General features: G+C 41.6%; 1 protein-coding gene across 7 annotated transcripts in view; it reads right to left on the minus strand.

The window, feature by feature from the left end:
- Positions 1 to 1883: 1883 nt before the first annotated feature.
- slc4a11 (solute carrier family 4 member 11) overlaps positions 1884 to 15529 on the minus strand; it is a 128722-nt gene continuing 115076 nt past the window's right edge. For all 7 annotated transcript variants that reach the window (XM_085766760.1, XM_085766762.1, XM_085766765.1 and 4 more), the window contains 5 exons: positions 11983 to 12148; positions 9384 to 9557; positions 7795 to 7990; positions 6541 to 6710; positions 1884 to 4971 (listed from right to left, as the gene is read on the minus strand). In XM_085766760.1, coding sequence (XP_085622886.1) covers positions 4905 to 4971; positions 6541 to 6710; positions 7795 to 7990; positions 9384 to 9557; positions 11983 to 12148 — 773 coding nt within the window. In that variant the 3' untranslated portion in view covers positions 1884 to 4904. The remainder of the gene's footprint in view (positions 4972 to 6540; positions 6711 to 7794; positions 7991 to 9383; positions 9558 to 11982; positions 12149 to 15529) is intronic.

The following is a 15529-nucleotide window of genomic DNA, read 5'->3' on the forward strand; positions in this document are numbered from 1 at the left end:
ACTCACATGCAGATGTTTTTTTTAATTATTATTCTATGGCTCTTGAAGGTAATTGAACACATTTTGGAATAATATCTGGATCCATGTGTTTATTGTTCGGATGTGTAGGCCTGTATGGTGTGTACTGTCTAATACATAGTATTAGACATTTCTTTGTCTATCTGTTGTGCACTAAAAAAAGTTTCTAATCATTATTTAGGACCATGTTTGTCCTGAAGGTGGAGCCAGAGGAAAAGTTTTAATTTTTAGTGGTTCATCCTCTGGGGGAGCAGGAATGTGCTCAGTTACATTAGGAGAGCAATGAAATGAAATGGGGAAAAAAGAGGTTCATTTCCTCAGAAGCAGAAAGCTTCTTTGAATATTTAATGACAACTATGGAGAAGCAGATTGGTGCAGTTTGGGGAGAAACTTCAACCAATACAATAGGCCTAATAAATGTAACCAACGAGACCCATTTATAGAAACATTTGCTATCATCAGACTAGAGTTGCTTGAAAGTTTGTGAACCCTCCAAACATGGTGCCTGTGATTGTGTTAAAATAATTCAATGAGGACATGGACTTCCAGGTGGCCTCGGTTTGTCCAACTGAGTCAAAGTTTAAACGGCTGACTTTGTTCTTTCTTGAGAGCAGAGGCTCCCTTCTAGAAACTCTCCCATTCATGACAGGTCTATTCATTTTTCACTTTGTTGACACAGATGCTGCCAGAGAGACTTGCAACTCTCCAAAGGTGATGATTGTGTGTTGGCCTTCACCTGACGAAACCTTTCCTAAGGATGTCTCATTTGATTAGTCTGCTTATTGGTAATTGATTCCTTGAGCACCCACATGTGTTTCACCTGGGTCTATTAACTACTTGACTTTACCAGTGGAGCTGGGGTTCACTTACTTTTGCATGTGTTACATGTTTTCATGTAGTCTGCTCACACTGTTCCCTCAAAACAAGGACATGAAATTGATGAACATAAACCTAACATTTCATACTTCATAAAATAAGAGATCATGATGAAAAATTCATCTGCAGTTGAAACAGATAATAGGGTAAATAATAATATAAGCTCCTGGCAAATACTTTATATATATATATATATTTTGCTGATTACAACAACATTAAGCAACATTATAGTGTTTAATAGCTTGTTTGCATACTGCTTATAAGGTTAAAGGGACAACGAGGAGTTTTGGAAAAGCGAAGTGTTTTCACACTACATTTATGAGCCTCCGCGCGCACCATAAAATTATTTGACCGGCGCAAGACGGACTCATGTTTTCGTTCATCAAGAATTAAAGTCAGAGGTTCAAAGAGGTTCACATACCGTCGTAGTTCTGACCATAAACGGCGATTTGGCTGCGTTATTCTCATGACTCGCCACGAAAGGAAACGCTGGTCGGCTCGACCAGCATTTCCGCCACCACTAATAATAACAAAATAACGATAAGAGACAGAACGATATATTTATCGAAAATGGGCCCATTAACAAGTGTGGGTAGCGGAGATTCATCCACATTAACGTGAGACTTTTTTATAACTGAATAGAAACTCCTCGTTGTCCCTTTAAATATTGGGACCTAATGTAAAATGTCACCAAAATACAATAAAAAGCTACAATTTAGATTTAAATCATGACCTAGAGATGATGAAAACAAAAGCTGACAGATGCTTGCAGCTGTCAGTGTGTGTGTCACTAAAAGCTGCAAACATCTTCATTGGTGTCAACAAAAGGCTTTGAGGTTTGACACCAGGTGGTTTGGTTCGTTCCTCACATGGGCTGTGGTTGTGTGCGCCTTTTGTGACACTATATATCCTCCTACTAACTAAACAAACATAACATTGTGTGACAGTGTTGGAAAGTGATCAACAATAAACACAAGAAAACATGAATATTTACATCACTACTACTTTTTATTTGGCAAACAGCTTGAGATAGTCTCTCTTTTTCAGTGTACAGTATATATATATACTATAGTAAACCAACACATTTTGTTTGATAACCATTTTTTTCTCATTTTTACATATTACAGCTTACAAATATAGCTGATCTTTTTGACAAAATTACAGATTCTGTTTGACACCTAAATTAGTATGCTATATAAAAATCCACACATCTTACATTCATGATTAGAAAAAGTATAGGCTATATGAAAATCAGGAAAAGAAAAAGAAAAGAAAAAACCAAAAACAAAACACCACAGTACGCAATTTCAAACAAATCCAATTAGGAAGAGGAGGAGGAGGAGGGGGAGGAGGAGGAAGAGGAGGAGGAGGGAGTCAAGGTTTCACAAAGTAGTTATGTCTTTCACTCTGAATCCAATGTTAAGTCCTCTGAGAGAAGTTTGCTGCTATTCCAAAAATCATCGGTACAGAGAAGATATCAAGGAACAACAACAATACCGTCACATACGAAGAATGGTTTAATCTCTGTACTCAGTCCAAAGTTAGAAACTAATACCTTTGCCATGGATTATAATGGAATAGTTGATAAAAACTAAACTTTGCATTGCAAACTGTACATATTACTTCATAACTCACAATCTCTCTCTTCTTCTCTCACCAGTGCTGTCTTAAGGCTTAGTCCAAGGATTATGCAAATGCTTCCGAGCTTTCCTTTCATGCCTTTTCTATCTCGGCATGAGACATCTGCTTAAATTGGACATCTTTCTCACATCTGTAAGACAAAGCTGAACAGAACTGCATGAGGGAGCTGCCATTTGGATATTGGGAAAGCAACTAAACCGTAATAAATTTCCGGCACTGTGAATGCCCGGCTTGACAGGCAAACTTTTTTTTTTCCTTTTTTTTTCTGGATCTCCTTGTGTGTGCAATAACTGAATTAGCACAGAGCAGTTTTTGTACCATGAGGATGGACTGAAAAGTTGCTGTCTTGAAAAAACACAGCTGGCCTGTCGTTGCTTTGCTGATGGGTCGGCCTTTCGCTGGGAAACCCGAATGTCACCAGTGAAGATCTGTTTTTATACACAGTATTGCTGAATATTGAGCGTTGCATTCGGTTTATTGAGAAGTTACTGTTTGACTTGCTACTTGTTTTTTTGTTTTTTCTGTTTTCTCGTGTAGGTTACATGTCCATTGGCATCACATTGTATCAAAAACCCAGATAAGACATGCTTTAAGCAAACCAGTGCTTAGAAATGTTCTTTTTTTTTCTCTTTTTGTACTGTAGATAACAAGATAACCTTTTTCCAGACGTCTGGATTATTACATGACAACGTTTGCAAGCATTGATCTAATCATAACATCTAAATAGAAAACAAGACCGGATTATTCTAAAACTCATCTTTGAACACTTGTTCACGAAAAAAAAAAGAAAAAAGGGATGCATTTTTTGTTGACTCCAAAAGTCCACCAATGTTTTTTTTTGTTTTTATTTCATCCTTTCTTCTGACCTCACCAGACTCTCCTCTTTACTAGCAATGCACCAGAACTGTGTAGGACTTTGATATGGAGCTGGAAGGGACTTTGATATGTAAACACTGCGGCAAAGTCAGATGTTGAGACGTGACACTAAAAATACTAGGAACTATGGAATGTAAAGGAGCAAACAGAGAATTACAGATCACTTTCCAGTTAAAGGGGGAGGACGGGGAAAACACACAAAATTATCATTTTGAACTCAAAATCCTGATAAATAAATATTCTATCTCAATTTAACCTAAAATTATACTTTTTTCTTTTGTATATTGCTATAATATACTCTAATATATTCATAATTTGATAAAGATTTCACTATATGTTTTGGTTTGTGCTGTCGTTCTAAATAATTACATTTAATATAATACCTGTGGAATGTTTCTTCTGTTTAGTCGAGCACTTAAATTCCACCTTAAAAACGAGGTTTTCTAAAGAGCTGGCAGGAAGCTGGATGAAAGACAAATTGGAAATGTGCCCGTGACACACAATCGCGCTCACACACTCACGCTCACACTTACACACGCACCTTTTTTTTTTTTTCCCTGTCCTTAATGAACACTGACATTTATTGGAATGACTTCGAAAAACTAAATATGTCCGGGCACAAGCGTCCTTGATAGAAAAAGGGGGGAGTCACAGCTAAAAGGTGCAGGAATGTAAAGGTGTCAACACTGCACTGATGACAGAAATACAAAAAAAAGGTCCAGACTTGACTTGACTTTACAGTGGCCTAAATGCAGTGTTCATACCAGCTATAATTCACAAATGGAAAAGTATTTAAGTACTTATCAACACGGTGTAAGTATGTAAAGTTCACTCACATGACAGTGTACAAACACAGTGTGAGGGCAAAGTGTCAAAAAAAAAAGAAGAAAAGATACTTACATTGTGCCATTACACCTGTCTAAGTGCTATATAATGTACACTGGCAGATTTCTGGTCACTTACACAGTATTAGTAAGTACTTTAAGCACTTACCCACAGGTTCAAACACAGATGCACACACTGCAGTGAGGGGATTGTAAAGTGTTATCATACGAAGCAAAGACGTGAGAGGAGAACATGGAGGTATATGGCACTGAACGATCTGACAGGGTCAAACGGAGGTGAAACAGGGAGTTCTGGACAGTCCTGTTTTTATTTACTCCTGTTTTTTGTTTTCTGTTTTTTTTTTTTCAGCAGAACTTTTCCCCCAGAGAGATGCTGTCTGTCCACGTTTTGGAGAAAAAAAATATTTCCCACAGCTCTCATCTCTCTCTTCCTCACATGACTTCCCCACATTTCCAGTGCTTCACCTGTAAGAATGTTCTTATCAGATACAAAAAATCAAAACAGTCGGTATTTCTCCTTTTTGCTTCCGTACAGTTTTGCATTGAAAAATATGTTTGTTTGTTTTTTTTTAATCCTCTTATTTCTTTTTATTTATTCTTTTTTTCCCCAGACGTCTTTGTGGTTCCAGAGCTCGTCTTCATCTGTAGCTACATGTGTTGGGCGTCCATTATGTCCAAGTATTTGGCCTCAATGATATGAGGAAGCACGTTGTTCCTAAACAAAGAGGAGACAGAATTGGTGTCAACTGTTACTCGTTAGGCCGAGAATGAGAAAGAAAACACGAGGAAGAAAAAACAGGGCTAACAACTATCAAAATGTCAGATCTTATCAAAAGAGATGGATCACTTCCTCCTCAGTAGCAACAGCGACCAGGAGAGTTATCAACAGTACAGTGGAGCTGGTTTCTGCAGGAATGTGAGTGGGTGGGAAAACGCTGCATATACAGTTTATCAGGTAGACCTCGGTCCAATACAACAGACCAGCAGTAAAGTCTCCTACGTGAAGGTTATAATGGAAAAAGTGGTTAGAATAGGAGAAACACCTCTCAGAAACTGCATCAGTCTAACATTGTGTGTTTCTGTAAACCACGCTTTAACAAAACGGATCAACTTTATAAGAGGAAAGAGTCACAAATGTGTGAAATATATGGAAAATTCTGCTGCTTAAAGGTCCCATATTATACAATAGCAGATGGTTCTAATAAAGCTCCATACAGTATAAAGGTAGATGTTTGTGTTAAAGCTCCATACAGCATAAAGGTAGATGTTTGTGTTAAAGCTCCATACAGTATAAAGGTAAATGTCCATGTGTAGTGTGATTATAAAGCAGCTCTAGGTTCTATATTAATACTGTGAAAGTATCAAAGCCTCAGTCCACAGAGAAATGCACACAGTCTGTATTCAGAAACTGAGCCTTAAAACCAGCCGGCACGACTTCCTGTGACTTTGTGATGTCACAACAAAGCAGTCACAAAACGCCACCCACCTAGAAACCACTATCCGATCTTGCTGGATATGGTTTCTCTGGGTGTTTTATTCTGAAATCTACTGTATATTTATAAAACAGTCAGCCAATCAGAAGAGAGACTCAGAGCCTCCTCTCTTCTGATTGGCTGACACCGACCTGTCGTTACAGATAGAAGCTGAGAGAGGAGATGGAAAAATTATTAAAACCACAAATATATCTTCTTATGGATCAAAACTTGAAATCAAACATCAGGACACTGTAAAATATGGGACCTTCAAACTTTGAAAAGTGTTTTTTAAAATAAAGTTTACTTTAAGTTTCACACTTTTCCAGCAGCAGACCTGCATTATTTATTGAAGACATCCCGATAGTATGATGCTCTGAGAGTCAAGCAGAGTGCTGTGAATTATTCTGTGAATTTGCAAATATCATATATAATGCACTATGCCCATCTGCTGTTAGCACTGCAGCCACTGTTTTCACACATTAGTGAGACGTAGCAGATGAACTGCAGCACAAAACGCTTGTATCTCGGCTCCAGCGCCAGATGTTTCCAGCTGAAAAACATTTAACCTTGTTACAGAATTTAAAAATGTAATTAAGAGAAATTGAATTATCTACTTTATGACGCTTTGCGCAGAGATATGCAGGCAGCTCTGCAAACAACAGGCACATGCAGCTAAAACATGTTTTCATCCACAGGCGGATTCAGGTCAGACGCTGCACTTGTTACTCTGTGAGCTGCTGAAAGTCATCTGGGTTTAAAGCACTTGAGAGAAAAAATCATTAACCGGGACAAAATGGCTACGGTGGTACCTGATTGGGATTAACAGGATCATGAGCAGAGGGAAGATCATCTTCATGTACGGTATCGGGTACATGCCAAACGTGCACAGCACCAACAGCTGCATCATCTGCAGGAAGGTGAAGTAGTGGATCTTCCTCTGGGGCACTTTGCGGATGTAGTGGGTGGGCGGGTAAGACGTCTGCAGGAGGTGAGAGGATCAGGACAGATTAAAACACAATCTCCCCCGAGGCCCCTTCCCCGGCTGTCCTCAGGTCTCCTGCAGTCTTAGAGAAATGACTCAGGGAAGTGGACGGCCCACACACACACACCTCTGAGAAGTGCGTTCTTGAGTTTCACATCATAAATAACGTTTCTCTGTCAGCGGATACTTTCTTAAAAGTACAAGAAGCATCTCTGTGTCTCCTGGGTCAGAGCGCGACGTGTGGTTCAGGACAGAGGCTGCTCGTCTTATTTTAAAACCTGCTCTCACTGAGACTATTATGTAAAAATGCACATTTCCACACAAACAAACTCATCTCCCACAACTGGTCCCAACTGATCTGGTGTCTGGTGTTTTTAGGTCTTTTAAAACAGCAGGTTGTCTTTTAGAAACGACCGAAGCCTGCTGTCGTTTTCTAGACATGACTCATCAGGAAAATACAAAAAACGTAAACTTCATGTGCCACAGCAGCTGAAGTGTTGTTTGTTGAATATGGTGATAATTGGTGATAAAACTGAAATAACTCAGTGAAAAAAACGACATCTAGTTTGATATTTGTTGAGTATTTCTCTGTCCCCCTCTTGTTGTTGCGTCTTGCCGCCATGTGGAGGCGCTGATGTGTGACGTTACCAAGTACAGTTAGGAGGAAAATGGCAAAGTGTTGCTTTAGTGACACAGTGTGAAGGTTAAATCGGACGCACGGAGACAAAAACAAAAAATAAATCCTCATAGTTTCATAGTGTTTGTGTGATTCTATGTTTTGTGAAGTGAAGACGAGCATCAGGGAGCGTCTTCATGCGGCTGATAGTGATACCACACACTGGAATAAAACTGTTAATGGGCTGATCTGTCTTATTTCACCAAGCCCCGCCCACTCTGTATTCTGAGTGGATTAAAACAAACACAAAAAAAATTATATTTGCAAATATTGACTCAGTTTGACTCAGGTTCTGCTCCTCCAGCGCCGGGCACCCAGTCAACTGTTTGATCTGCAGAGCCCTGCAGCATATGGTCACACACTCATCATCTCACACCTCACACACACACAAGCACACTTCCTCACCTGCTCCTTGAGGAGGAGAGCCATGCGGTCGCACATCTGGTTCCCGTCGATGGAGGTGAGGGCGATGTAGAGGAAGAGGCCGTACAGGACGGGTTTGGGGATCCACTGCAGCGGGACGGGCAGCAGCAGCACCGACACGCCGATGAAGATGTTGGCAGCCAGAGACGTCAGCCGGGTCTCCTTCACCTGGACAATACTTAGGAGGCCACGCGTACAGACACACGCAACAACGACGACGACGACAACAAAAAACAAGAACAACACAACAATGATTGGCGACTGGAAACCACACAATTGTTTTATTTATACAATGCTTATTTTTCTGGCGTTTCTTTATCAGTGTTTTTGCAGATTTTCATTGAAACAAACTCAGGTCACGTCCTGATTTTAGCCGCAGTAAGTTTCTCATTTAAGCATATGACAGAGGAAACATCTTTGTGTTTTTAATGCTTTTATACCGGTGTTTTTCAACCTTGGGGTCGGGACCCCACGTGGGGTCGCCTGGAATTCAAATGGGGTCACCTGAAATGTCTAAATGATAAAAAAAAAAATTACTGATAAAAATATCCTTTTAACTAATTGTTATTCTATTCAAATGTATGATTAAAACACCACACACAATCTCAAACAACTGTATTCTATACTTTCACTTTCTCAACGAAATCAAGTTAAAATAAAATGCAGCATATAAATATATCCGAGCTGACGCATGATTGACGGCCGCGATCACATGACTGCACATGTCAAAATGGGGTCACGAACCAAAAAAGGTTGGGAACCACTGTTTCATACACTTTGTATTATTAACTACTGCAGCTGTGTAGATGTAACCAGGTCAGGTGGGGTTACAGTTGCAACTCTTTGCTGCACTGAATACACTCTAACATTTGTTATTTGTTTTTTTTCCCTCTCCAGGCTAATGAAAATATAAAATTCAAAAATCTTAGAGGTGAAAAAACAACAAGCACAAACTGTGATTTTAGAGTCAGACTGTGTTGGTCCAGCTCTTTAACTCTGTGACTCCCTATACCTCTTCTTTTGTCTGTCTGGGGTCTAATTCAGTTCAGTCTGTTGCTTTATTTTGCTGTACATGCTATAAATAAATGTTCGCACTTCATTAAGGCGGCAGAGGAGATAAAAAGGGAATCGCTGCTTTAAATAAGCACTTCTGCTAATTTTCCACAGACAATCAAATTTGCAAATTTGGAATATTAATTTCTTGACACTTCTAAAAAGCTCGGGTTTCATATTCCTCTAATTAGAGCTCTTGTTCTCATATAGGAGATTGTCTCCCATGACCCATTTAGCACACTTGACTACTTAAGGAATCCTGAGTATATGCTAACTATAATTTTGCTCATATCTGAGCGGCCGGAGTGATGAACTTAATCCTCTAATCTCTTAAAAACTCCCCTCACCTCTTCCACCCGCCGAGAAAATGCTTAGTTACATAGTAATCATGCAATCAAGAGTGGAGCAGGATACAGTAGCCCCTGCGACACTAAATTACAGTCACCACACGCTCCGAAGGCGACCTTTAATTGGGCGCGTCTGATTAACGCCGGCGGCGCAAGGGTGGGTTAACTCACGTCTCGTAGAGGTGCCCCCCCTCCACGCGCTGCTCCACGAAAGCCAGCTGGCGCACATGGAGGGTGGAGTGGGGGAAGGCGGCGTGCATCCAGGGCAACCCCAGCACCGACATCAGTATGTTAATGAGCCCAGAGAGCATCAGGTCCCAGTGATACGCCGTGCCCTTCAGCAGCCTGAGGAGCAGAGAGGAAGAAGAAGAAGAGGAAGAAGTGTTACACACTGCAGCAGCACAGTCAACAACATCACACAACAGCCCACCTAACAGCACAAAGAGAAAGCGCACACACACACGCGCAACACGAGGCACAGAAAGAAGAAATTTGCATATGGTAATATTTCGAAGTGAGCAGACGTGACACTTGTCAACCCACACACACACACACACATACAAAGGGCATCATCATCCTAAGGTTAGCGCTGCCCTTCAACATAACCTGAATAAAAACAACCTGATAACTCACTAATTCTCACTCAACACACATACAATAAGACAAATGATGCACATGTCGTACGTTCTCCTGTGTTTCTATACAAAGAGAAGCATTAAAGGTACATTGTGTAGGAATTACTCCCATCTAGCGTTGCGGTTGTATATCGCAAGCAACTCAATCGTATTTTTCATGCTGCATTCACGTGAAATTGGGCAGACGGCAGATGGACGGCAGTCGTTGCACGTAACGGCATAAACAAGCCTTTATGTAAACAAGTGGTCCGTCAGCACGAGGCAAAACAATACACTTGACAATATGTTGTCATGGCGATGTCGTATCGTTTACCTGACCCACGTTTTACCGGCTTTCTCTCGACTTCTGTGACTAAAATGACATCTGGTTTGTTAGCGACGGCCGTCTGCCCGACTGCAGGTGAATGCAGCATCAGTGTAACGCTCCATTCCTCCTCGCTGCGTTACCACGGTGACTTTTCACAGACGCCACCTCGACCTGAGCCGACAGCTCCGGTGTCTCCGCTGAGTTTCCGTGGTTTCCTACCGTCACGCTGCCAGTGAAGATAAAAACATGGCGACACGACATGGCAGCCAGCACCGAGCTTACCCGCTCCATGTAGATATGAATGATATGAACGGCTAATTCAGAGCTGAAAGGAACACTTCAGTTTGTTAATGGGGGGATTACTGATTAATGAAAAACATACTTTTGAACAAAATAATCAATTTTCTTGAGTAGATAACAGGAGAGGTTACACAATGTCCCTTTAATGAGGATGATGTCATCGGTGATGTCGTCATAGAGCAAACGAGATGCTACTGTATCTTCACATAGGAATGAGACTGAGACCTTCGTGATGCCACAGAGCGTTTTTTCTTTCTGCTCGTGTTAGTTAAAGATCACGACTGTGCGTCTTCTCTTTGCTCTGAGGGATGGAGTGTGATTGAGTGTGTATGTGTGTGTGTGAGTGTGTGTCTTTGGGGAAGCTTCACACTAAAACTGTGAACAGGTTGTGTGACAGTAGGCGAGTGTCTGCAGCATTTGTTGTGCAAAAGTCACACAGACTCCATCACTACCCCGTGCAGTACATGCCGCTGCTGTGCCCTTGACATTGATAATGACATTGACATCATTGTAAATCAATAATAAATAATTATCTATATCATTGATAAACACAGATTTATTTCCCCCCTCGAGCAGAAAGAACACGTCGTTTCCAGGTCAAAAGTTTGTGGAGTCTAAATATCTCTCTGCAGGATGACGACAGATATTCTAAATAAATAAATAACACACGAGAAAACAAAGAAGAAAGGGAGCGTGATGTGAGGAATGTGAGAGCGACGTGTGCAGGTCGACAAACTGCCAAATGGTTCAATAAACATCTTATTTTCAGACTAAGGAAAAGAGAAAAGAAAAACAAGATGTCACGCAAATAAAAGAGTGCGGCAGATGAAAGAAGCAGAGAAGAGAGACAGAAGTGGGGACGGAAATAGACGCAAAATTTTCCTGCTTCCGTCCAACTTGAGAGAAAATGGTGATGGTCAAATAGGCGTCTTTGTGCAGAATAAACACGATCACAGCAGTAAACTTTATGAAACAATATGAAACTGTGTCGCACAGATCAATACTCTTGGAAAGCGCTCGTTTTTTTTTTCACGCTATAGCAGCCACTGTTTTGCCTAAAGCTGAATTCATCCTTGTTCGGAACAGACATTTAGATCCAATTAATTTCTCCCCAACAAATGTACAAGATAAAGGCTGAAGCTCCATCATTATAGATTTTGACTGTAAGGCTGGTTGATGGTGCGTCTGTGGGGCATGGATTAGCTCTAAATTGGTCTGTTCAGTGTTAAAATGTAGGGGAAGTGTAAAAAAATAAGAAAAAAAGGAAAAAGAAGTAAAAGCCGAGTGCTGTGATTCGGCTCCGAGGCGTCTTCAGCGCTCCCCTAGACTGTGACGATTTGACTCAGATGTCAAGTTTCTGGCTCAGTTCATCTGCTCTCACTAACAAACCGGCAAATATCTGGTTACAGCAGAACCTGGAGTCGGGTCAGTGGATCCCCCTCCCCAGCTCCCCACCTCCCTCGTCGCTAAACGCTCTGCTCTGCACAGACACTTGAGAGAGACGACGACGACGACTGCAGCGAATCACCTGTTCTCTGGCGCGTTGGTCAGAGAGACGACGATGTTCTGGTCGATGAAGATGAGCAGGGCCAGGAGGAAGCCGAGGCCCATGGCGCTCACCACGTTCATGGCCGACAGCCTCTCGAACGGAGCCACGATGAAGATGGGCCGGTCGTGAACTTTAAACACTGGAACTGTTCAGAGAAGAAGAAGAGGAAACAGTGACCATGAGTTTAAAGGACAATTCCGGGCAAATTCAACTCGGGGGTGTATTTTCCTATCATTTTAGGTCTAAAAGAATGAATCTGAAGATTTTCAGTTTAACTCATTGAGTGCCGCGCTCCTTTCCAAAGTTTTAGTCAAGTGTACCGGCAAATTAGACCATATTTGACTTTTTATTTTAGAGCCATAGTGTATTCTATATTATTGCCACCAACACATACTGTGGCTCATTTGAAAGGTTTAACTTTATCCTTCAAATGGCCACAAACCGTTTGTTTCTACGTGCCTCCGTTCCTGAGAAAAGTCAAGCTAAACATGGCTGGGTTTCACCAAAATCCCTCCTTTTTTTCTAGAAAAGGAGATAGAGCGTCTTTTATGAAAGCTGCTCTGTTTGTGTCTGTCGCTCTTCAGACACTCGCATTTCTGGATCAAAGGGCTCGTATAAGATAAATATACACAACAATTGTTGTTCTATTCACAAAACCACCATCGGGGGCGGGGGGGGCGCCACTAAACAGCAATAACACAGACGCACCGTGCCGTGTCACAGCCTCTCGCCGCGGAACGTGAGGCTCTGTCGGCCACAGCGGCTCGCGAACACCGGTCCCGCCGGTGGTCGCGGTCCGTCTGTGGTACGGGTCGGTGGTGGCGGTCTGCTTTGGTCCAGAGACCATCAGATTTTACCGCGGGAGGACTTTGGGGAGGACACGGTGTTGCTCCAGATGAAGACCGGGCGGGACAGTGGGCTGAGAGCTTCCTGGTTCAGCTCCCAGCTGCTGCAGCCTCGCGGGTGAGAGCGGAGCAGCTGCGGCGCAGCTGCTGCATCCACATGCAGAACTCCGTTTGCAGAAGCTGAGTTATGATAAAAACTTCCAGATCATGAGCTGTCATGTGACTTTGATCGTCATCTATTTCAGTTCTCCTCGTCGTAGAGTCCCCATATTTACATATAATGTGTATTAAAGTGTCTATTTTCATAATTTAAAAAAAAAGCAAAAAACGAAAAATTTCGTTTTTGGCACTCAACGCATGGGAACGAAAAACGAGAAATTACGTGGTTGGCACTCAATGAGTTAATTGCTCCTGTTATGCGGTAGTTGTGTCTGTCCCCACATCGCCACGGCAGCGCTGAATGGGAGCGGATGCAAGTTTCGCTGCTTAGGCTGTTTACATCCCTCAAAGCCGCAATTTCTTTCCACAGACAGCGTCAGATGGCTACTCAAACATGCCCCGAGAAGTTTTTTTTACAAGTCAAGAGTTGATATTCCTGTGTTTATGACACAAACGGTAGCTCCGACTGCACGTGAACACACCAAGCACGTCAACTTAGGTATCGCGCGAGACATTGAATTAGATCTAGTTTTACAAACATGTTGACTTGCTTGAAGTAAATAAACTTCTTGGTGCATGTTTGAGTAGCCATCTGACGCTGTCTGTGGAAAAGAATTGCGGCTTTGAGGGATGTAAACAGCCTAAGCAGCGGAACTTCCATCCACTCCCATTCATCGCTGCCGTGGCGATGCAGGGACAGACACAACTACCGCAAAACAGGAGCAATTAAACTGAAAATCTTCAGATTCCTTCTTTTAGACCTAAAATGTTAGGAAAATACAGCCCTGAGTTGAATTTGCCCAGAATTGTCTTTTAAGTGCATATCAAGATTTTAGAGATGCTCTCTCTTACATAACTTCAGCTTCCAGCTAATCCCCTGCATCACTGTGCTGTCAGTCATAGAGATCAAGTCAGTTCTCTGTGTGGATGTCTCGTGTTTTTTTGGGGGAAAGAAATCCACCAGAATAAATTTTCTGTAAAGACTTATCCGTCCAAATTTGACCAGCGCTTCTTCCAAACTCAACAGATTTCATCTTCACAAACACCACTGTCCCTCAAAGTGCTGCGGTGACTCATGTTTTCGCAGTAGCAGCAGCAATCATTTCACCAGAGGGCCTGGAATTTTTTCCTTTTTTCCTTCTTTCAGATGCCTGATATCTCATTTAGGGCTGTATCCCCTCCACCGCAGTTGAATTAAGTGCAGTTGGTTAAATTTAGGAAGAAGTGACAATACCATAATGGGTCTATTATCTTATGACTTATTGTCTCAGGAGGTAAAGAAACAGAAAATTGGCCGGGCACTTAAATTTAAATTCACTCGAGGGTTTGGCGCTCGCCTCTATGTGTGTGTGTGTGTGTGTGTGTGTGTGTGTCGACCCCTGGAGAACAGCTGCTGCCTTGGCAACAATGAATGGGAGACTCAAAATGATGCTAAACAATAGAGGATAAAAAACTGAAAATGTCCAATGTGTTTTGGCCTGTGCCTTGATTAAGGAACATAAAAAGACAATAAAGGCACCAAATGAGGAAGGCCTCGCAGTTAGGGCGCCGCTCCTGGAGGTAAACAGGCCGTAAGTTTGAGGTTACAAACGACCTCTGTGTTCAAACCCGGAGAACCAAAGAGACTACAACAAACCCCAATTATAAAAGTCCCAATAAACATGAATAGATGACAGGAAACTCCTCCGAGTTCAAACGCCAACACAAAAGCTACTAACAAAAGCTGCGAAGAGAAAACACGCTGTATACTGTACGTCTGTGCATGTTGGGATGTGGGAGGAGTTATTTTGGGCTCCTGTTGTTTTGTTGGGTTTTTCTCCACAGACCGGGAGGAAACACTCCTGAATGAATCACTAACGCAGAAGACGAAGCAACAATTAGAAATATCTGAGAGAGAGAAGTCAACTACAACTCCCACTGTGCATTTCAATAATGAAAAACATCCAATCACTGAGCTTCATGTTTTGTCTGGTATCATCATTATAAACCTCCAGATACATACGTCTTATTTAATCACTGTATTCTGCTCAGTGAAACTGTGATTTCATTTAGACAAAAACACAACAATTAAGTTTAAATCTACATATTTTTTGTTTTTGTTTGCTCGTCTTAAATACTTCCTAATCGTTATACTGTATGTTGTTATTAAAGGGATAGTTCAACATTTTGGCAAATTGGCCCATAGCCATAATCCCTACAGTCTTATGGAGTTGTTTTTGGGGTAAATTCATGCAAAACCACTGATGTGCGTTTCTGTTGGTGGCAGTTTTTTCGGAAAGCAGTCTCTGCATTTGCCTTGAAAAACAACTCTGTCTTGTAATGTTCCGTTATTATCTCATATGAGCCATAGTGTAGCTCTGAGCAGCTTGCAGCTCTGCTCCACCGTTCTAAAAATAGCTTGCACTGACAATTAAAGGTAACAAACCTAATCCTAAAACTATGGGGATTATAGCAATGGGCCAATTTGCCAAAATGTTGAACTATCCCTTTAACTCTGTCTCACATCTAGCTCATCTTAAATC

The sequence above is a fragment of the Trachurus japonicus genome, chromosome 22 (assembly GCF_045865225.1).
Source record: "Trachurus japonicus isolate A0001 chromosome 22, Traja_1.0".
NCBI classification, from domain to species: Eukaryota; Metazoa; Chordata; class Actinopteri; order Carangiformes; family Carangidae; genus Trachurus; species Trachurus japonicus.